We start from the raw sequence: 24,201 nt of genomic DNA, 5'->3' as shown, positions 1-24,201 counted from the left end.
ACTGTTTCATGGTTCAAACAAACAATCTTCAAAGCGTTTTATCTTATATCCTAATCCAAGATATATGAGGGGGAGTGACAGAAAAAAAGAATCTACTTCAGCTCAAACAAAAATGGATTTTTTTCCAAAGAGCCCAGAGACTGAAAGTTTAATGAAATCATTGAGTGAAAAGTTTCAACGAGAAGAACTCGTATGTAAAGAATTTCCATACATGCCCTGAAAAGTATAATTATTTAAATGCATTGGTACAAATTGGAATTTATACCGATACTATTAGTAAAATGCTTCACCAAGTGGGATAGTGACAGATCAATAAGTACATTTGCATCATGATGTTGTGACAAATGACTAATGGCCAATCTATGGCAGAACACTGCTCACACGATGGGTGGACTCTTTTACCACTTGGGATCTAGCTAGGTTCTTGGGACTTGGGTTGACTACTGGGTTTGATGGACCTTCGGTCTGGCCTAGTCTGTGAGCCAAGTCTAGGACAATCAAGCCATTGTGACATCACTGATATAAGTTGGCTCTTAGGCATTGGTGGAATGAGGCATTATGACATCAAAATCTCAGCTCTAGAATGTTGCTACTCTTTGGGTTTCTGCCAGGTACTTGGGACCTGGGTTGACCACCATGAGAATGGGCTACTGGGCTTGATAGACCTTTGGTCTGACCCAGTAAGGCTATTCTTATGTTCTTAAGTTAAAGAAATGCAAAGACAGAAGTCCCAGCTGAAAGACAAATTATATGGGTGTAGTAAGTCCATATCCAGAACTCCCCCCTCCCATGTAAGTTGGCTTAGAGTCTCCAGAAGGCCAGAGAATACAATCCAGAAAAGTACTGGCTTCTTGCACTATAGTAAAGATCTTGAACTGTCTTTGGTCCACCACTCACAGGTTGTTGAAACAGTTTAGAGCAGAGCATTGCAAGCTCTGACCATTGAGCAAAAACTTTAGGGCAGGAGGTTATGGCCATTGTATTCCAGCCCTGAGACTGCAAATAATAGTTTTATGGGCAAACTTCCCCAGTCATATAATAACTACCCCGGTCCACTGGTCACAAGGTCTTTTTAATCCAAGTGTAGAAATGCAGAAATAGACAAATGAAAGCAGATAAAAGACCAAAGAGCCTATCTAATCTGTGAGCTCGTTCAATACAAAGCTCCAACAGCTGAGGAAACAAAGCTTCCAGAAATCCCTCCAGCCCAGCATCTGTAAATGTTTACAAAATGCCTATCAAGCGGAGATAGCTTCGCTGAGAGCAATTTTCCAAATTGTCCATCTTCTCCTCCAAGGTAGTCACTCATGCAGTAAGCTCCCATTGGCCCAACTCCGCTGCCTAGGTTGTTTCTTCTACTTCTGTCAATCTGACTTCAACAGTGCCAAAGTCCATCTTTAGATTCTCCAGCCTGCTTTCCACCAAATCCATTTTATCAAACAATTTCTGGAATTTATCTCCCCCGTTCTTATCCTTGAGGGCAGCCACTTCCTATGAGATTTCAGAGGCCCACAGAGAGCTCCCCAAAGGACCAGGGGAGCTTGTGGTGTCAGTCATCTCAATGTCAATATGAGATTTCTCTCACTTTTTGTAAGGTAGTTTAGAGGCCAAACCATAACCCCCATAGGCTCTGAGTAACAAGAAAGCCGCTCTTGCGAAAAGCAGGGAGAGAATATAACCCTAGTTCAAGTTTCAAGTTTTATTAAGAGAGATTGTTCTCCCTCTCCAAGGTGAAGAGAACGAGAGGGCACTCGTTAAAGTTAAAAGGGAAAAGATTCCGTACAAACGTAAGAAAGTTCTTCTTCACCCAGAGAGTGGTAGAAATCTGGAACGCTCTTCCGGAGGCTGTTATAGGGGAAAACACCCTTCAGTGATTCAAGACAAGGTTGGATAAATTCCTACTGGAACAGAACATACGCAGGTAAGACTAGACACAAATAGGGCACTAGTCTTTGACCTAAGGGCCGCCGCGTGAGCAGTCTGCTGGACACGATTGACCACCGGTCTGACCCAGCAGCGGCAATTCTTATGTTCTTGATTCAATCGTTTATTCTAAGTTACTATGCGAGTTACAAAAAATAAAAACTCATAAACATACATTAATTAAAAACTCATAAACATACATAAAATAAAAACTCATAAACATACATACAGGACAAGATGATAAACAGACTAAGTTGAACCAGAAAGGAAGTACATTCTTTATAGGAAAGAAGACACCTCAGGCTAAGCTCTGTGCAGAAAGCCAGAGTCCTTGAGCCTCTTCTGGGTATTTAATTATTTAAAAAATTTATGAATCGCTTAAGCGATGTACAAAACATTTACATCCACAATTTCAAGCACAAACAAATATTATCAAATGCGGTAAACAAATAAGTCAATCTTCCCCACTAAATTTCCTTAATAGAATTCTTTAAATCTAAAATCAATAATAACCACAGCTCTAATGATGTCTCCAGTGTAGCCCCCTGCAGGATATAGAGTTCTTGGGGGGGACTATCGAGCATTCAGGGGCCCCACTATCTAACAAGGCCTGAAAAAAAAAAATGGGGAGGTGCTCCTTTACTGCAAACCTGCCGTGGCAAACCGCTACTCTGAGCTAGTGCTGCCCGATTTCCGATTCAAATCGATTCACCGATTCACTTCAGGTGAATCGATTCAAATCGATTTGTTTTTCTAAATAAATCGGCCTGGCCGATTCGGTGGGGGAGTGTCAGTCAGGAAGTGCTGCAGCGCTTAGGCGCTCTTTGCAGCATCCTCAAGCTTCCCCCGTGGCCTCCCAATCTTATCTTTACCTAATTACAGGATCACTACAGCAGCATGTTCCCTATGCTGTGATCTTGCCCCTGACATCAGAGGGGCGGGACTGTGCTGCAGAGGATGTCTTTTTTGCCTTCATGTTTTTTCACGTTTTTTTTACCTTCATTCAATTAGTGCTCTTGTAACAGTAAGTGCCTGAGTTTTATTAGTATTTTTCCTTAACGCTTTTACTTCATGCGGCTTCATTTGTGTTTTAGTAATTTATTGTCTTTGTTTTGTTTGTTCAAGAGACTATTTTGCCTTACATTATGTTTCTCTAAGTTTGAGCACCTTTATGCCTGTAATTAAATACGTTCATTCTCTGGGGTCTGGGCACACAGTATTGGTTCAGACTGTAGAAAGGCTGTGGTCTCGTCACTAAAAGAAAGGCAAGGTACTTTCAGTTTTTTACTCCATCTTAGTATTTTTATTAACCGCTCCAGTATTTTTAGCGCTGTAGTTCGATCATGCATCGTTTTGTTAATTTCATTTGATGAAGTGTGCCAGCATTAGTAAGTGCTTCAGCTCGTTCAAGTTGTCTTTTAAAGTTAAATTAGCACTTGTCTGTAACGTTTTGGCTTCATGTAGTCTCGTCTGGGTTTGAGTAGATTAATTGTATTGTTTTATCTCTTCAGAGATTATACTGACTTTCCACTGTATAGTACTTTGGAGCCTATTAAATGTGTTGTTTTGCACATGATTTTAGAGAAGACATACAGTTTCTATTCAAGTTTCAAGTTTATTAAATTGTTTGATTAAACGCTTTTCCAATTTCAAAGCGTTTTACAAAAATAAAAACAGAATTTAAAAAAAAAACAAAACAGAGCTAACTTATACATAATGTTCTACTAAACGTACAAGGGTAACATCCTTAGGACAAAAAGAAAACTAGAAACAGTGGGAAAATGGGGAAGAAATACAATTTTTGTTTAAAGAGTACATGAACGGAAAACACATTGGGGAGATAAAGAAAATAAAAAGGCCAAAAAAAGGTCATTAGAAAAGTATAATGGTTTATATTTAAGGGAAAAGAAGTTAACTGATATTATTATGCAAGGAATTAACTGATGTTATTATAAAAGAGAACTGTCAGTTAAAGGCTTCTTTAAAAAAAAGACACTTTAAGTTCTTTTTAAAAGTTTGCAAATCTTGTTCTAATCTTAAATACAAAGGGAGAGAGTTCCATAACATTGGGGCAGTAACAGAGAAAATTGAAGCATGGCGGGTTCCGATGAATTTCAAAGAAGGAACATTTAGGGTGGATTGAGAGGCTGATCTGAGAACTCTGGACGAACTGTAAGGAATCAGGAGCCTATCTATAAAAGCAGGAGTATTGGTTTTTAATGTATTAAAGACTAGGAGAGCTATTTTATAAGTAATCCTGTAAGATATAGGCAGCCAGTGAGCATTTTGTAATAGAGGTGTGACATGATCAAACTTTTTAGAACCTGAACCTATTGGTTGCAATGAAAGCCCCGATGCTTTCCGTTTCGTTTTGGAAATGCATATCATGATATGTTTTATTTTTATTTAGAGTACAATTTGAGTGACCTGCAAATCTTTTATAACCTGTACAGACTCTTAAGGTATGCTATTTGATTTATTTGGTTTTAGGTTTGTTGTTTATTTTGTCAATTTTATATTCAGAGTATATGACCTATTTGTTATGGATTTATTCTGTTCTTATTTATCTTGAAGGCTTTTTGAACATATTTACACATTAGTATGTATGATTGGTGTGCATTTTTGTTGCAATTAGTAATTTATTAGTGCTGTTCTTTTATTTTGTATGCAATGTTTTAAATATGCTTATTATACATATGTCACATTATTTCTTGATATGAGGTGTTGGTTCTTTATATGCATATCTTTTGATCATTTTATTGCATGTTATTAATATGGTTAGGCATTAAATATGTATGATTTTATATATATTTTTAATTGATTGGTGCTTTCTTTCTTCTTTTATTCATTGATACATATATGTTTATTGCTATTTTTGTAATTTTTGTCATTTTATTTATTGTTTTTATATGCTTATGATATATTTGCAATTTTATTGATTTTTATGCATATATTTATATATTTGTTTCATTTATTAGTTGTGTCTCTTAAGACTGTAGATTTCTGAAGCAGGCCGGTTTGGCCAAAACATGTACATGTTGAGTCATTGAGTTTGAACAAATAAAAGAGACTGGTGAAATAAATTGAGTCCACCAGTCTTGATTGGACATCTCCACTCCTTGCTTTATAAAATAAACCCACCAGGATGTTTGAAAAAAACACCCAACTGGGCAGGAAAATTGAATCGAATCGAAAAATCGAATCAATAGGCTGAATCGAATCAAATCTTTTTTTTCCCTGAATCGGGCAGCACTACTCTGAGCCACCCATGGCATCCTAAAACCAGCTCTGCTTCCCCGGTACAGGCCGTGTGGATTCCGGCCAAAAAGATCACAGCTGGCCTCCTCAGAGCTTCTGGTCCTGAGCACCAGGTCTCACTGCGGTCGCAGCATCCTACCTCCTGAGACAGGGACTCACCATTCGACACTGCTCACCCATGGTTCTCATGCAAGAAGTTGCTAATTCGTCTAGGCCAGGGGTGTCCAATGTCGGTCCTCGAGGGCCGCAATCCAGTCGGGTTTTCAGGATTTCCCCAATGAATATGCATGAGATCTATTTGCATGCATTGCTTTCAATGCATATTCACTGGGGAAATCCTGAAAACCCGACTGGATTGCGGCCCTCGAGGACCGACATTGGACACCCCTGGTCTAGGCAAAGGGGTCTTGAAGTTCCCCTTCGCTGAGGGGAATCCTAAAGGGAGAGCATGGAGCCCCAATGACCCGCAGCCATCTTGGAAGGTTGCTCCACCAGAAGTCTTTAACCAGTTACTGGTGTGAATATCACAACTAACTGGTTAAATACTGTCTTCCCCCACCAGGTTTGGCCTAAGTTCCACCCCAGCCACAGTGATGTTCAGTGAATATCAGATGATGCTGTATATTGCTTTTGATAAAGACAAGCATATGTTTGGAAACAGATAAGTTTTAGAACATTTGTACGTTGGATTCAGTGCTGGTGCCCTGTATGTGATCATTTTAGGATTTAAAAAAAAAAAAAAAGCTTCTGAATGCTCCCCCCCCTAAAAAAAGGAACTATGACCCGATGCACAAAACGGCTCACCGTGTTTTTCCGCGCAATCACTTATTTTCAGATCCAGCCATGCAAATAAGGTCATTAATATTAAAACACAAGAAAAGAACAATTTCAATTCAATCATTAAATTATACAGAGTATGGTTTGGGCAGACTGGATGGACCATCCGGGTCTTTATCTGCTGTCATTTACTATGCATTGTTTAAATCCTTTCCTAATTGCCAGGGAACTTTGGTGGGCCCCTTGCCCCCCCCCCTGTGCCTGATTCCTGCTCACCTGTAATGGGGCTGTTGTTGTCATCACCAGTAACCCATGTGAGTCTGGCACCTCTCTCTGTCAGGTCCGTCAGCTCCAGGTCTCGTGGCGGATCAGGTTTATCTGCCCAGTATGCAACAAAGAAGGGTCAGTAGTGAGTCTCTGCCTCCATGAGCTTCCCTGTTCAACTACACTGTTTCCTGCCCTCAGAGAAATTAAAGACCTGCTGTGTCCTTCCTCAGAGCCCACGGATGTGCCACTGATTCTTAACCCTGTGACTTCCTCCTGCTCCTTTTGGTTTCCAGCTCAGTCACAACCAGTTTCTACTGGGCTACAAAGCCACGAGCCTCTATCACAGAAGCACCAGGTATCAATCACCCTCCCTTCCAAAAATCTAGCCCAAGTACTACTGCACTGATCTTTGCCGGGGGACACAGACTGTGCTTCCCTCTGGCATGTGAGATTCCTCATCCCCAGCTATCAAATCTGGGCTGCCCAATAAATTTCTGGGAAGGAAAAGTACAGAAAGCAGTTTCCATTGTATCTATCTCATGAAAAGCTTTCAAGTCTGATCTGATCCCCAGAACCCCACTATCCTTAATGGTGCTGGGGGAATGTGAGGGGATACTGGTTACCTTTCGGTAAGGAGGTCATGCGGCTAGTTGGAGCAGATGCTGCTGTAAGGAAAGTCAGAGGGGTTAGAGGTTAACAAGGTTAATCCAGTCATTAAGAACTTAAAAGGATAGACAAAAACAAAAATCTGTCTGGCTTTGTATTAATCCAGGCTTAATTAGAATCATTTGTTTAGTTACAGTTAGCTGAAAAATAATTGCAGTGAGGTTATGAGCAGGGGGAATTATATGGGGAGGGGAAGGGTCTCCAGATGACCTCACCACCAGAACATCACAATGACATCACAAAGCACAATGACATTGAATGTGACATCACACTCATCACAATATCCTGAACCACAACATTTTTCACAGCATAAAGAAAGGCATGTGCGATGTATTGACAAGTTAAATGGACTCACCCTGCACTGTGAGGTGGGCAGATGCAGAGACCTGGTCCAGTTCTGTGCTTGCTATACAGGTGTATACCCCCTGATCTTTCTCTGTCACCCCGTGTATGGTAAGCGAACCCTCATCCTTCCTCATCCTGCAAAGAGAAAGGATCAGTTCCTCGGAAAGCAGCAGCGACTCCTGTCATTTGTACCATTCTAGGACAGAGCAAAGGGTCATCAAGCCCAGTATCCTTTTTCTGATACAGGTCACAAGTACCTGCATAAGTTTAGCCAAAAATGATAAAAGGGATGGGACGACTTCCCTATGAGGAGAGGCTAAAGCGGATAGGGTTCTTCAGCTTGGTGAAGAGATGGCTCAGGGGCGATATGATAGAGGTCTAGAAAATACTGAGTGGAGTGGAAAGAATAGATGCAAATCACTTATTTACTGTTTCCAAAAATACTAGGACTAGGGGGCATGTGATGAAGCTACTAAGTAGTAGATTTAAAGCAAACCAGAGAAAATATTTCTTTACTCAATGTGGAATTCGTTGCCAGATAATATGGTGAAATCAATTAGCATAGCAGGGTTTAAAAAAAGGTTCAGCTAATTTCCTAAAAGAGAAGTCCATAGGCCATTATTGAGATGGCTTAGGGAAATCCACTGCTTATTCCTAGGATAAGTAGCATAAAATCTGTTTTACTATTTAGGATCTAGCTACGTACTTGGTACCTGGGTTGGCCACTGTTGAAAACAGGATTCTGGGCTTGATGGATCTTCAGTGTGTCCCAGTATGGCAATGCTTATGTTAGCTCTCCCAGCTCCCATGATTTAACAATTTTCATTTTGATCTGAGAAAGGACTGGCCCAATCAGAGATGACCAGTACCTGCTAGTACACACCTGTTTCCCAGGTACAATGGGCTGCCATCCTTTAACCAGGACACAGTCAACTTCAGGCTTGGGTCAGACTTTATGCGACAGTCAAGTCGTGTGGTGGAACCTCTCTTCACGATTTGGTCATCAGGCCCCTTCATAATCCTGGTTCCATCTATACAAAATCATCAGAAGTTATCAAAGACCAACGCTGAAGCCCTGACTCCCTCTCCCAGGCACCTCTAAAAGTTAATCACACCCCCACACCACAGCCCTGGCCCCTCCTAGAACCAGCCCACATTTGAATAGTTGGAGATGGATCTGATATGAAGGAGTTCTGTGTTTTTATTTTTTCCATGAAATTTTATTGAGTTTTCAGAAAAATATAAAAAGAACAGTAAATATAACAGGATATCAATGAGATTCACAGCACATCTGTACAGAGAAATTGGTACATAGCATGTTAATATATGTTCTGCTCATAAGATTACAATCATAGCTGTAGGAATGAATTTTATTTTGTTGCTATGAGAAAGTGATTTGGCTGCATATATACAGGAAACACAGACGTGGCAGTCATAGAAGGGTAAAGTGGGGTTGGAAACCCCCCTGAATATGTGTAATGCAGTTCCATCTTTGGAAGATGCACAATGTCCCTATGATAAGGAACCCAGCTGCAACAGATGAAAGCTGTGGCCCTGAGTGAGGAGAGAGTTGTTTGGACTGGAAGAATTTGGTCTATTAGGGGTCTCCTAACTGCAGCTGCCCCTCTGTATATTAGAGGTGAGGGTTGCAGAGTCCCCTAAGCCCATCTGTTCCATCATATGCCAATGGCGAGAGAGACCCTATGTACGTGAGATTTGTAAGGCTAACTACCCTGATGAGTGCACATTTCTGACGGTTGATTTGGACCCCAACTGAAGTCCCAAAACCCAAATCTGGTGGGCTCTTCATAGGTGCAAGATCATTCTGCACCTCCAGTGGGGAGAGTCACACCATTTCATTTGGCTGCTATTATGGGGTCAAAATGATTGACAAGCACTTAGCCCTTACCTTTGACTTCCAAACGAACTTGACTTTCTGCCTTGCCCAGAATGTTTGTTGCTACACAGGTGTAGATTCCCTGATCCTCCTTCTGGGTGCTATTCATTTCCAGACTACCATTCTCATGAACCCGATAGTTGCCCCCATCTAAATTGCTCCCCTGGCCATTCTTAAACCTGCAGGAATAGGAAGAAGTGAGTTGTAGCATCCCAGTGGCACCTGATTTATAACCCTTCTGAGCTCCTTTATGAGGATGGGCTAAAAGATCGAATAAATAAATATGGCTGTAACTGAAGTATGAATGGGCTGACAGGAAGAGGGAGAATAGCGATCCCTGCTGAACAGCCTCAGAACTGCACTGCCTCAGATTTTTGAGATAAGCTGCAGAAGGTCACATGTGATTCTGTGGGCTATGGAAAAAGAAGGGGGGTCAGGGGTGCTTTACACAAGCAAGCACCAACAACCAGGAAGCTTACCAGCGCAGCATGGGGATGGGTGAGCCAAAGAAGGGACAGTCTAGCCGCGTCCGGTTGGTCTCGATCACTCTGATGAGCTGGTTCCGCTGACCCAACATGCGGGGAGCCATGTCTGAAACACAAGAATGTTGTCTGTAGTGATCAGTAGCAGCCATTTGTGTTTCTACTCTCGTTGGGGGGGGGGGGGGGAAGGGGGTCCCACATACCAGAGGGAACCGCAGTCCGTGACCCCCAGCAAAGACCATTGCAGCAGTGAGTGGACTAGATTTATGGAAGGCAGAAGCAGGGAAGGTGACTGAAACCTGGTACTGCTATGAAAGAGGCTCTTGGCTTTGTAGCCCAATAAAGACTAGTTCTGACTGAGCAAGCACCCCAAAGGAACAGGAAAAAGTCACATAGCCAGATGGCCAAAGAGAGTAGGCACAACATTTTCTCACCATTCACAGTCCAGCATCTCTCCTGGTCTCTCAGACCCCTCTCCATCCCCCACCTGGGGGGAAGTTTAAAAACTTCCAGAGGTTGCCATCAGCAAGCAGTGACGCACACACTCCAAAGCCTTTCTTCTGATGCAACTTCCTGCTTTTGCATAGGTGGGGCTGTGGACAGAATGTGTGAGTCACTGCTGGCTGAGGGGCTGACAAACCAGATGCCATTTGAGATTGCCAGCGAGAGAGGGGAGGGATAAATGCTGTGAGTCTCTAGCTGGTGAGGCTTGGGAATCCCTGTCAGCTATAGCCATAAGATGTGCCAGTGTTTATGTTTCATTAACATTTGATATAAGCATATTACAGATCTAAGCGGTTTACAATAAACTACAGGTACTTAGAACTCAGTGCTGGCTGAGCCTGTGTAGAATTCCTATCTTCAGCTCCAAAACAATAATTTGCTGTACCATAAACTGCAAAGTCATTTATTGAACCAACAAGCAAACAAACGAACAAAAAAATAAAACCAACAGCAGAAAAAGATGCTCTAGATTAGGGGTAGGGAATTCCTGTCCTCGAGAGCCACAGGCAGGTCAGGATATCCCCAATGAATATGTATGAGATGGATTTGCATGCACTTTCACCTTGAGATGCAAATCTATCTCATGCATATTTATTGTGGATATCCTGAAAACCTGACCTGCCTGTGGCTCTCGAGGATCGGAACGGCCTACCCCTGCTCTAGATGGCCCCTTACCTAGAATGCTGACAAAGGCGTTGGCCAACAGGTAGCCGTGTTCATTGGAGGCATTACACTGGTAAACCGCACTGCTGCCAATCTGGGAATCTCGGAAAATGAGCGTGTCACCTGCCACATCCCGGTTCGGATTTTCAGGGGCAACTGAAAGAGAAGAAGGGAAAATGGTTTTGAGTCTCCCTTTTCTGCTTGCTACAACATCACTGGGTTTTCACACTTATGCTCGAGCCGTTCTGAGCTCCTTTAGGACGGGCTAAAAATATGGCTGCAGGATTCAGTTACATCCCATCCCAACAGAGTCACCTTCAGTAACTGAAGTATGAACGGGCTGACAAGAAGAGGGAGAATAGCGACACCTGCTGAACAGCCTCAGAACTGCACTGCCTCAGATTTTTGGGAGATGTACCGTGTCCTTCTAAGCTGCAGAAGGTCACATGCGATTCTGTGGGTCATGGAAAAAGAAGGGGGGGGAGGGATCAGGGGTGCTTTATGAGGTACTGCTAGGGGTGCTGGAAAGTTCTCAGCTCAACCAAAAAGGGAATGACATGCGGCCATGAAACTTACAAGTTATTCCACATATTCACCTCTTGGCACATCATGTGTAAAATTTCTGTAACCCTTCCAAATAATACTCTGGCCAGTCACTGAAATACTCCTCCACTGCTACAATCACCTCTGAATCACTTGAAAATTATCGACCTTTCAAACTCTTTTACAGTCAGATGGAGCAAGATCCGGTGACTGAAACCCCAACTTCATCAAAACAACCATTGCTTTGGCCTTGTGAGCAGGTGCATTGTCTTGCAAAAAGAGAACCCCTTTTCACAGCTTCTTTCTCCTTTTTTCTTTCAATGCCTCCTTTAATAGGCACCACAAGTTAATTGTTTGGCCCTTTGGAAGATACAAAACACTGTGGTCATGTGACATGTGATCCCAAAACACTGTGGTCATGTGACTTGAATTTCCTTGGAGAACCTAAGTGCTACCATTGCACGGACTGACGTTTTGTCTCGGGATCATAGTGGTTTAACCATATTTCATCAACAGTAACTCAATGTCGTTTCTCGTCAGCATTCAAACATTTAGGCACCCACTTTGCTGACAGCTTCTGCATACCCAGCTGTCATGGATTATACACCCAACACGTTCCTTGGATATCTATAGTGTCTCAGCAATTGTTTTAGACAATATTTGCCCATCTGACAAAATCCGTTCAAGGACATGGTCAACAATTTCAGGAGTTGACATCGTTTGAGGCCTCCCAGACCTTGCTGCATCTTCAGTCTCGAAATCTCCAGGCTGAAAGTTTGCACACCACTTCTTCACTGTGGAGTATGATGGGCATTTGTCACTCAATGTTTGCATCATACTATACTATATACTATACAGGTCTTATATCCTGCAATTTTTCAACAAGGATTTGACGCAGCTAAACAAAAGAAACAGTGCATGAAGTGAGAGAGATCAGTAGAGACAGATGTATTGGCTAGAGAAACCTTGTCTTATAAGGAAAATTCCAGAAGCAGAGGAGATTTGTCGTAGAGATGTAGGGAGTTTATTGCAAATGTATGGAGCTTGGAATTCGAAAGTGGAGTCGAACATCTTTTTTCAGTGGACTTGTTGAGGGGAAGGGGATCTTCAGTTGATACATTCATGAATTTCCTTTGGAGTTTTCTTCTGCAGGAAAAGGAACGTCATGATGGCTTGGAGTTCCACTCTTGAAAATTCCACACACTTTGTTGACATGGTTCAAACAATGATCTGAAACAATGTAAAAAAAAAAAAAAAAGTCTCCACACTAATAGCCAAGCACAAAACAAAGAAACGGAGTCTCAAAGATGTTTCAGCCAGGGAATTGAAGAGAGCTTAAAGTCATTAACCTTCTGAGTTTGGCTGGTCTAAAGTTGTTTTAACTGTTTGGTTTGATTAATGTGGTTTTTTTACCCCAATTTTATCATTATTTGTAAATCGCATTGAATTACGATTTTGCGATCAAATCAAATTTTTATTAAATTTGAAATGAAGTCCTTAATGGTGTTAAACAAAGAAATCAATTCATCCAAAATAGACTCGACATAGTCTGTGTTTCGGCTCAGTAGAGCCTGGGTTAAGGATTGTGTCAACAGAGATACCTGTAAACTTAATTGATGAAAACAAGTTTCAAAAATCAATGAAATGACGTATATGCTTGATTGATGAAACCCCAATCTTGGAATTTGATTGAGTAGCTGAGATCAGAGTTTCATCAATCAAGCACATAGAAACATACATAGAAACCTAGAAAATGACGGCAGAAAAGGGCCATAGCCCATCAAGTCTGCCCAGTCTAATGACCCACCCCCCTAACTCTACCCTCTTAGAGATCCCACATGGGTATCCCATGTACTCTTAAAATCTGGCACGCTGCTGGCCACGATCACCTGCACTGGAAGCTCATTCCAATGATCAACCACTCTTTCAGTGAAGAAATACTTCCTGGTGTCGCCATTAAATTTCATCAATCAAATATATAGGTATCTCTGTTGCAGAACTCCTGATGCAGGCTCTGTTGAGCCGAAACACGGACAGTGTTGGGTCTATTTTGGGTTGAATTGATCTCTTTGTTTAACACCATTAAGGACTTAATTTCAGTTGTTAATGACTTTGAGCTCTCTTCAATTCCCTGGCTGAAACATCTTTGGGACTCCATTTCTTTGGTTTGTGCTGAAGCAATGTCCAAATCATAGCATTACAATCCTGCAAATTGGCACTTTGCAAAATAAAATATCCCTCTTTTCGGCTACAGTGGCAAAATAATGGTTGGAATTTAGGAAGTTGGTTGGACTGAGAACTTTTCAGTACCCCCTCGTAAAGAGGCACACAGAGTGTGCGTAAATGACCAAATATCTACATTCCATTCTAGAACGTGGGACCTCAATGTGATAGCGTGTCTTTTGAAGACACAGGGGCAGAGCGTAGACATGGTGCACTATGGCTCAGGTGAATGAGAGAATCCTATAGTTTAGCAAGCATTTACACCATGTTCTATCTCAATTCTATGTGCGCATCTGACCTATCAGGCTAGTGTTCCTCCGAAGCCCTATTCTCCTTGCTTTTCTCTCTCCATTGGCTCCCGGTTTATTTTAGAATTCAGTTTAAGTGTTTATGTCTTGTTTTTAAGATTTGACATGGTGTCTTTGCTCCTCTTGTTCCTCTGCTATGGAATGTTTATAGGTTTTCATATGCGAGAGGCATTCGTCGATTTGAACTTTCTCTTCCTTCTAGGAAAAGAATTCAAGGAGTTAAGAATTTTAGCAGCTCTCTGGCGTTTAAATTTCTCCAATTAGGGAATGAAATTTCCCTAATTCCCAGTTCCTTCCAACTCTTCCGTAAACTTCTAAAAACTTTTTTTTTTTTTGCTAAACATTTTGAAAAACTAACTCTCTTGTATTTCAGTTTACTTTGGTTTTTTAAAAAATTTATTACAAAGTAGAAGTGGTAGTAGCAGAAATTATAAGAGCAGAAAACATTATAACAATCATCAATGTATGCAAATCATAAATACGTAAGGAAATGAAATATACAAATAACTAAGAGGAATGAAGAAAGTATGTCGAGAAAGAGAATGGTATTATATATTCAATGCTAATAACAGTACATGTAGATATGTTATAGTGTTAGCAGACATTAAAATGCCAATATAATATGATATAGAGGACAGAGTAAACACATATGTCAACCAGAAAACTAAGTAAAGATCTGTATGTTGGTCAAGGGTCTAAGTGCTGAGATTTGCCAAAATCGACCAAGTTTTGTCAAACGTTGTTATCGAGTTATGGCGTTCAGCCATATGTCGTTCAAATTTACTGTGGAGACAAACGGAGTTCCACCATTGATTGAAATCTAATTTTGTAAAATCTTTCCAATTATGTAAAATGAGTTGGATGGCATATACATGATGGGTGTCTTCACCCGGCTTAACCTGGGCTTCATTGGAAGCTCTCTTTTTGTTTTTGTATTGTTATGCTTTCTAAAACCAATAAAATTTTCTTGAACTAAAAAAAAAAATTTATTGTTAACCGCGTCGAGCTTCCTTTGGTTGAAGACCCGGTATATAAGGTTAAGTTTTAGTTTAGTTTAGTATAGAATTACACTCCGAGAGTCTCCCATTGCATGCGATGTCACAGCTGGCACTCAAAGCCTCCGAAGCCCTGTTCTAAGCAGCACTATATCAGGCCAAAACACAGGCGGGCCAAATATATTCCTACTTAAGACTTTTAACCATACTGCTACTCCAAATCTAAACTCCTCCCCACCCCAAAACACCAACACTCAACATCCTTCACCGTCTTGCCTACAAATTCATTTTTTCTTTTTTGAGGCCCTGAACTCTCTCTACCTTTTGAATTATGATCTCTCCCTCCCCCCCAAGGCCTTGCAGGGTAGCACAGCTTTCCTTACTTTCTATGGGCTCTCCGTTCACCAGCCACTGGATCATCGGCTTGGGGGTACCGTTCGCTCGACACACTAGACTTCCACTCTCACTCGGCGCCAACACCAGGTTCTTGGGTTCATCCAGCCAGTAAGGGGCAGCTTAAATAAAACACAAGAATGCACCACAAATGAAATTTAACAAGCCAAAGTGGGCTCCTGGCATGGTCTTATTACAACAGTATCAGGCTCTGGTGGCCCCAATAACATTTGATGCTGAGGAAATTTGGAAAAATAACCTTTAGACTTCCCTTTAGAATAACCTTTAGACTTTTTAAATTCCCAACCACTGGGATTCTCAGGCATGCGATTATGTCTTCTTGAATGTTTAAGGTGCCAGGACTGGACAGAATTATTCTTATGACCTTATAAGTCACCTTCAAAGTGGGGACATAATCACAAGGGTTTAAAGAGAAAAGAGAGGCTCCTGCCTGCTTCAACCCCTATCAGCAGGATAGGAAGGGTATTTAGTAGCACTTAACCGGGCAGTGATGTTGTCTATCTCCCTCTGACCATCATGCTATTGTCTGGTTAGTGACTTCATGGTTTAATTAATGCCAGACCTCTCAGTCTGACTTGTGGCAGTTGGAGGGAAGATATAGGGTTTCACATGATTGGATAATTTATATGTGTTTTAACAATAATTATTGAATATGAATGAAATATGAGTGTTGCTTGTGTATAAATGTTTGGGATCCCAAGGATGTATATGAGCAAGTGTTTTGATTATGTGAGTGAATGTACATTAAACATAGAATGGGTTTTGAAAATATTATTTTTATATATTTTAAACCTAGAGAAATCATGCGAGGCAGCATCTGCGGTTTGACCTATCTGACCTTTAAGCTAGGCAATTCTCTCTACTCTGTGACATTTCAGGAGGCCTGTTGGCTGTTTCAGGGCTCCTTTAAGCCCATATTAGGAAATTCTCAGTAAGGGGGATCTGGGTCTTTCTTTTCTTGTGTGTGTCAGTGAAATTTGAAGCTGTCAGATTTCTCCAAAGCACGAGTTCCTGACAGAGAGCTGGGTTTGGATTCAAATTTTTCCTCTAATGTGTTATATATTCAGAAATTGCTGTGTATAAATTGTAAAACTTTTCTTTGAGCTGGTAACTATGTTAAAAGAAATTTCTTTGTTCAAAAAACCTAAGGACAGCCTCTGTTGGCTGATTGGTCGATGAGGAGTGATATCATACTGGTCAGTGTGAAGGTATAAAGGAACGCACCAGTATAGACTCTATGAGACCATGTATTGCTTAAGGAGAGGTGCAATTTTCACGCCTGACGGGTCTCCATTGCACATATGCCTTTCGATGTGAGAATTTCTGTTAATTTTTAATAAACAATATTGGACTGGTAATATATGTGCAATTGTCATTATTCCTGAACACCTAAGAGCAGGGCCTAGCGCTTTATGCTGCTCAGGAACCCAGAGCCTGAGTTTAAGAGATACCACTCCCCCCCTCCACCAAACCCTCCCCATCCTACCCATCACGAGCACAGAGATGGGATGGCGGGTGAGGCCCATCTTGTTGGATGCCATGCAGAAGTAGTCCCCTGAATCTTCGTCTGACACGTCTGTGATGCGAAGCGTTTTGTTGAAGTTTTCAAACTTGACCTTGCCAGATGGCAATTCACCTCCTTTCTTGAACCACATTATATCTGGTGCCGGCCTGAGGGATGAACATAAGAATAGCCATATTGGGTCAGACCAACGGTCCATCTAGCCCAGTTTCCAACAGTGGTCAGAACCCCAAATACACCATAGACCCCATATAACGCTGATGTTAAGGTCCAACATATCTGACCACATTCTAAGTGAATTTGCATTATACGGGAGTCCAAAGAATAATTAATAACAACAACAAAAAAAGTCCACTCCTTGACTAAATTGTAAACAGTTCTGCATTATACTGAGCCGTATTATACAGGGTCTGTGGTGTAGTAGCAACATTCCAGCAGTAGGAGATGCATTAATAAGATGTCATCTCCTGCTGCCCTGGGACCAGCCTTACAATACGAACCGCAACATTTCAGAGCTCTTATGGTCCCAGGCATGCTGTGGCTGATGTCTGTCAAGGGTGGAGGAAAAAACCAAATAGTCTGCCATATGTCAAACAGAAAATTCAAAAGAATCGGCAACAATATGAGGAGAGGGGGACACCTCTACTCATAAATTAAGGAAGAAAGAAAGAGATGAATGGGTAAATAAAAGAAAAAGTGCACAAGTACAGTCAAACCTCGGTTTATGAGTGCACCGGTTTGCGAGTGTTTTGCAAGATGAGCAAAACATTCGCAAAATTAGCGCCTCGGAAACAGAGTTTGATTCGGTTTACGAGCGCCACCCCCCGCAATCCGGCATCCCCCCTGCTCGCGAACCCCCCCCCCCCACGATCCTACATCCCCCCCACGATCCTACATCCCCCCCGAGCACTGCAACGACATCGCTTACCCCGATTGGGCACCGGCACCAGCACCAATGCACAGGAGGTGCCGGTGCCCGAAGATCCTCCCTCTTCTGGCCTGGGCTGGGCTGGGCTGGGCGGTGCGAGGGAGATCCTCCCTCTTCCCTGTGCTGGGCTGGACTGGGCTTTGAGCATTTGCACATGCTCAAAGCCTTCTGGTCTCGCTCTTTCCGAGATTCTCAGATTCAGAATCTCGGAGAGAGCGAGACCAGAAGGCTTTGAGCATGCGCAAATGCTCAAAGCCCAGTCCAGCCCAGCACAGGGAAGAAGTTGGATCTCCGTCGCACCACCCAGCCCAGCCCAGGCCAGAAGAGGGAGGATCTTCGGGCACCGGCACCTCCTGTGCATTGGTGCTGGTGCCGGTGCTCAATCGGGGTAAGCAATGTCGTTGCGGTGCTCAAGGGAGATGTAGGATCGTGGGGGAGGGGGGCGACGCGAGTGGGGGGAGGATGCTGGTTCGCAGGGGGGATGCCGGATCGCGGGGGGGGGGGGAATGGAGCAGCGTCGGTGGCCTCAAGGGGGAGGGGATGGAGCAGCGCCGGTAGCCTCGGGGGGGGGAGGAGGTGGAACGAATCAAAGCGAGTTTCCCTTATTTCCTATGGGGAAACTCGCTTTGGTATACGAGCAATTTGGTTTACGAGCATACTTCTGGAACGAATTATGCTCGTAAACCAAGGTTCCATTGTACTCAAAAAGGACTATAAATAAAAAGCCTATAAAGGAAACTACATAAGCAAAATCTATGAAGAAGAAACTTGAGAGACTTCAGTATCGGGGAACTGTAACGTAATGTAATGCTCTTAAACAGTATCCCCCAGGCTGACAGCTTCGTGATGGCTATTGAAGGCCCAATGAATTTGCTCGATACATCATATTGTCTCTTAAGTGCTGAAAGTGTGCTTGAACAAACTTAAGAGTGAAAAAATAGAATACGGTACTATATAATAATTAACTCATTCATCTCCCTCTTTCAACGCATCCTCAAAGTTCAAATGTGTAGATAGTAAGAAAAAAGTGTCAAAATCACAAGTAGCAATAAATATCATGAAAGTTCAATGCAGAACAACACAGGTAAAGTCCAACTTATCTGAATTTAAAAAACTGGATCCGTTTGTGATTATGTAAGGTAAGTCCGTAATAAGCACTTTTTCTTTTATTTACCCATTCATCTCTTTCTTTCTTCCTTACCCATTCCTCTCCTCATATTGTTGCCGATTCTTTTGAATTTTCTGCCAAGGGTGGAGTCAGAAGATGGAGTGGGCAGGTCTAGGGGTGTGTTTGGATTGGGTGGAGTTGAAGCATGGGCAGGCAAAATAGCTTAAAGCCTTCCTCTCAATGATTGGGCCCCCTTGGCAATTCTGCAGGACAAGTTAGTGAACTATTGTCCTGTAGAATATCATTGAAAGGAAAAGTCATCTCTCACCAATGGCATAGTAAGGGGGGTGGCAACCCTCTACCTCTCCAACCCCCCTCTCCTTCCCCCTCCATCTCATCCTTCCCTCTCCATCCCCCCATCACTCTCCTTCTCCCTCCATCCTTCTCCTTCCCCCTCCATCCCTCTCCTTCCCCCTTCATCCCCTCCTTCTCTCTCCTTCCCCCTTCATCCCTCTCCACCCCCTCCATCTCCCCTTCTCTCTCCTTCCTCCTCCATCCCTCTCCAGCCCCTTTCCTTCCCCCTCCATCCCTCTCCATCCTCCCCTTCCCTCTCCTTCCCCTCCTCTCCTTGCCGTGCCCCCTTGCCTTCCCCCGTACATTTATTACTTTCCCGGTGCAAGGTTGCTGCCCGAATCGGCATTGGCGCTCTCTCTCTCTGACATCACTTCTGGGACCCGTGCCTAGGAAGCAATGTCAAAGGGCAGACCTACACCGATGTAGGTATGCTGCTCACACCAGAGAAGTTTAAAAGGTACGGATGAAAGGGAAGGGGGGTATGTACGAGGCAGAGGGGGGTGGGAGGCACCGCTCACCCTGACAACTGAAACTCAAGACGCCACAGGAAGAGAGAAAGGTAGGCTACGTACACTCCCGAGGCGATGCACTCCATCAGCAGGTCTTCTCCTCGCAGAGCCACCTTTCTGCTGGAGGTCCCAGAGGGGACCATGAAGCTGGGAATCTTCTCCGTAATGCCCTGGGCTGGAAATGCAACAAGATACAAGTGCTTGTAAATTTCCTTTTCCAATGACAAATAAGACATCCAGAGTAGAGAATGACACGGGGACAAATTTTTCTCCGTCCCCATGAGTTCTTTTCCTGCCCCATCCCTGCAAGCTCCGTCCTCATCTGCACAAGCCTCAAACACTTTCAAATCCTAAGTGTTCGAGGCTTGTGCAATTAAGGCAGAGCTTACAGGAATGGGGCAGGGACAGAGACAAAACTCGCAGGGATGGGGAAATTGAGTTCCTGCAGGGATGGGGACAAATTTGTCCCTGTGTCATTCTCTAATCCAGAGACCATGGGAGCCCCTAAGAGATAGATGCGTTTGCAGCGCTCCTGAGTTTAGTCCCTGTGATGTGATCAAAGAAGGACATTAAAGAGCATTAAAGGGAATGGACTTGGCATGCAAACGAGAGGAGCAGATGAAGGTCCATCTATGTTGCCTGCTCCGCTATCCTTTGGAGATCCTCTGGGCTTATTCCATGTTTGCTTAAAAGCAGATACTTCCCTCTTTTCCTGCACCTCTGTTAGGAGACTGCCGTCCTTTCAGTGAAGACATACTTCGTCCAGTTACTCACTTTCATCCCAAAGGCTCAGGAAGGAGGGAAGTGGCAGGGACGCTTCAAGTCCAATCACATTACCCTGCTATAGAGCTCACGGGCGCTTCAATGCTCCTCTGTACATCCCACAGAGGAAGAGGAGGGTCCCCCAGTTCAGAACAACCCAGCGCTAACAAAAGCAGAGAGCGAAATTCAGCTAGGAGGAGCCAGCGGGAAGCAAGACCAGTCAGTGTTAGTTTGGTAATTTGTTAATAAGCCACTAACTGAGGAGCAATTCTATCAACAGCCCCGAGGGTGGGAAGCAGGAGCCGATTCCACCAGGGAACAAAGGGACGTTGGTGTAACCCAGTACTGCTGCATCTAACATTTAGGAGCTCAACAGCACAAGTAACTTATCGTATTCTGGAGCCCGGCCCATGGGTGCATGCCACTTGCTCATACACGCTATGCAAAGTAGCTGCGTATTTGCAGAATGGCACTTAGGGGGGCACAGTGACACAAGCGTGTGAAAGGGCTCACTTGTATATGCGAGAATTGCGAACATTTACGGAGACACTGGGCGCTTACAGGTTGGGTCTAAGTTTATAGAATTGCTTCATCAGAGACCAAATACACTTGCGTTTTCCTCTCTCTTTGTCTGGCAGCCCCCCACCCCAAATCTCCTTCAGTAACCCTGATCACCGAGGGCTGGGCCTGAAGCTGAACCCTGCAGTGCCTCGAGATGAAATGGAAAATTCAGGAAACCAACATTTTTTGTTCAAGTTTCACCCCATGACCTGAAATGGAAAAGCAGTAAATTTTGCAGAAATGCGAGAACTCAGAAAAGAAAGGATTCCTTCTTTTTATCAATATGATTCTGGTTTCAGGAAATCTTTCTGACTTTAGATAACAAAGGCTAACATTTATTAACTGCGCTTAAGAGATTCACCCAGTGTGCTTTACACTGAACTGCATTTTCCCTGCTGTATCACTGGAGTGGAGGGTTAGCCTCCCTGAGAACCAAGGGGACTGGCTTCAATTCCCAAGTCACGTAGCCCTCCTCTGCCCCAGGTACAAAACAAGGACCTGTATAACATGAAAACCACTTTGACTAGATCTCAAATCCCATCCCTGTACAATTCTACTTCCTAATTTCAGCTGTGGTTCCGATAGGTAGCCTTCAGCTTGAAGGTCGATCTCTAGCACTGGATATATTTGCAATAAATGTTAGGCATTTATAGTTTGAAATGTCATAACTATATTGTGCAAATCTAGGAGGCCTTATTTTGTGGGTGTAGAATTCTGCTCTTTCTTGATGTTGGAGCATATCCTTCCTTCAGCTGAAGTTTCCCTGTAAATGTACTGTTATCCACCAACGGAACGGCTATATTTTGAGGATCCCAGTCATTTGGAAACATTTCTGCTTGATAAGACATTGTGATCTATGTTTTGGTTTTTTTTTGCCTGCAGTAGGTTTGGGGTTTTGAGGGGTTTGGGGTTATGTGATGATAGTTTTTTTGGTACCTGGATATAGGACAACTGGGTTCTCAGTTAAGAGTGTTAAATCTATGGAATATATCTCTCGATTTTTTGTGACTATCTGGAAAGAACTTCCTCATGAGATCCCTGAAAACTTATCTTTTCCAACAGTCTCTAGATGATTGCAAAAATTGAACCGTTTACTTAGTATCGAGGTGGGCCAATTAATTTGGACTCCCTTTTTCGTCTCTAACGTTCCTTTTCCTTTACACTAATTATGTAAACTTGGAGATGATTCGATATATAAACCTAAGGATTGGATTGGATTTTGTTGCTCTGTCCTCTGTAGCTGTTGTGATTTTCTTGTTTCTTTTTCCTATATATGTTTATTGGCTTTTTCTCTGCATTTTCAGGGGCAATATATTTTTAGAAGCTGAAAAAAAAAAAGAAAAATCTTATATATGAGCTGCACATTGTTAATTTGGGGGTATATTATATTTATTAAACGTTAGCATCAGCTAAATATGAATTGCTGTGCTAACGTTTAGTAAAGGGGTCCTTTTGTGTTTTAAAAACAGTAAAGTTAGTTAAACAATTATGCAAAAATAATCAAAAAAAGTGGTTGTCTCCTATTGCTTCCACTTTCCACAAATATTACATCTCTAGCAGTGTCTCCTTGTATTTGACGCGTTCATGTCTCTCCTTAGGAAAAGAATGGGTGGCTCGGCATTTAGTGTGGGCTACTCAACACAAGGCCTACTAAAAATATCTCCAACCCGTCGCCCGACTCGGGCAGCCTGGCAAGGAACAAACACTCCAGATGCGGAGAAGGACCTGGAGACAGAGTGCGCTCAAATCAACTCTGTGGTCAAAAAATGCTTCTTTAACCTGCGTTTACGAGAGGAAAAAGAGCTTGGAAAATTTAAAACTGAACTTAAAACCTTCCTTTTTAAAGATGCTTTTTTAACATAGTTTTAGTTTCAGTATCATGTTTTCCTATATGAGCCCTATGTTAACTATTTCCCTTTGTGTTTTCCCTCAATGTTTCTTCTTTACTTTATGAATTGTAGTTCACCCCTCCTTTCCCATGTTTATCAATGTTAAAATCTAGAGTTCTTACCCATTTTTTTAAGTAATTGTATGTACTGTATTGTTTGTTTTATTTTTTTATATTTAATAATTGTAAATTTTAAAGTGTACATCGCTTAGAATATTTGATTAAGCGATTGATCAAGTCCCCTAATAAACTTGAAACTTGACGTCTCTTTCATCATCGACATTTTTCCATATTAGTTCAGTCCATTATATCTCGTCTCGATTATTGCAATGTCATCTACCTCAGTATCACAAAAACTTGTCTTCATAGACTGCAACTGATTCAAAATACTGCTGCGAAATTGATCTTTGGGAAACGCAAATTTGATCACGCAACTCCGTGGCTCCATTGGCTCCTGGTTTATTTTAGGGTTGTTGTTTTTAAAATCCTACATGGTATCTTTACTCCTCTCCTTCCTTTATCTTGGAACGTTTACAGATTTTCCTTTGCAAGAGGTAATCAACAATTTAAATTATCTCTTCCTTCCAAGAAAAGGATAAAAGGAGTCAAGATTTAAACTCAATCTCTGATTTTTAAGCTCTCTCAACTTTGGAATGATCTTCCACTCCTTTTAAGGAGTTCCGGTTCACTCCAACTTTTTCGTAAATCTTTAAAAACCATTCTATTTGCTAAACACTTTGAAAATTAATCTTCCGAAACTTAGTCTTATTCTTTATGGTTTTTATTTGTTAAGTTAATTATTGCAAACCAAGTCAAGCTTTCTTGGACTGATGTCTCGGTATATAAAGCCAAGCCTTAGATTAGATTAGATTAGAGTAGAAGACGAGCATGAAATTATCTAGCCACAGAGATGGATCTCATCTGAAACTTCATAACACTCCAGCTGGAGAAAATGTCCTCTCATTTGTAGGTAGTAAATGGTTCTGCACTGGTATCAATGCTTGTTGATTTTCCAGGTCAGGCCTGCAGAGCAAAGCAAGGCAAGTGCCTATCTTCTCGGTTTCTGCCTTCCATTCAGGGTTTTCTCAGTGGAGGTGAAGAGAGAGAAGCAGTGTTTGGTAAAGGGTTAATTTGTTGTTCAGGCCTTTAGGGGCATGATTTTTCTCATTTCTCACAGGAGGTGGGGGATTTTTTAGGCTGTGGGTAGGTCCCAGGACGTAGCCAGGTTGTGACCAGCCTATCTTACACTTCCATTACAGGGTACGCAGGAGACGCCTGCTGGATCTGCTTCCCTATCGGACTCG

General features: G+C 42.5%; 1 protein-coding gene across 5 annotated transcripts in view; it reads right to left on the bottom strand.

Moving 5' to 3' along the window:
* The window catches only part of NFASC (neurofascin), a 168,969-nt gene that overhangs the window by 58,688 nt on the left and 86,080 nt on the right, over positions 1–24,201 (bottom strand). For 4 of the 5 annotated variants that reach the window (XM_033917585.1, XM_033917586.1, XM_033917587.1 and 1 more), the window contains 10 exons: positions 19,750–19,861; positions 16,752–16,936; positions 15,235–15,366; positions 10,795–10,938; positions 9,613–9,724; positions 9,146–9,312; positions 8,120–8,267; positions 7,247–7,371; positions 6,849–6,890; positions 6,235–6,336 (listed from right to left, as the gene is read on the bottom strand). In XM_033917585.1, the coding sequence (XP_033773476.1) occupies positions 6,235–6,336; positions 6,849–6,890; positions 7,247–7,371; positions 8,120–8,267; positions 9,146–9,312; positions 9,613–9,724; positions 10,795–10,938; positions 15,235–15,366; positions 16,752–16,936; positions 19,750–19,861 (1,269 nt within the window). The remainder of the gene's footprint in view (positions 1–6,234; positions 6,337–6,848; positions 6,891–7,246; positions 7,372–8,119; positions 8,268–9,145; positions 9,313–9,612; positions 9,725–10,794; positions 10,939–15,234; positions 15,367–16,751; positions 16,937–19,749; positions 19,862–24,201) is intronic. The other variant, XM_033917591.1, reaches the window with a different exon arrangement.

This window comes from Geotrypetes seraphini, chromosome 13 (assembly GCF_902459505.1).
Source record: "Geotrypetes seraphini chromosome 13, aGeoSer1.1, whole genome shotgun sequence".
In the NCBI taxonomy this organism is placed as follows: Eukaryota; Metazoa; Chordata; class Amphibia; order Gymnophiona; family Dermophiidae; genus Geotrypetes; species Geotrypetes seraphini.
This window is presented reverse-complemented; position numbering and strand designations above follow the sequence as displayed.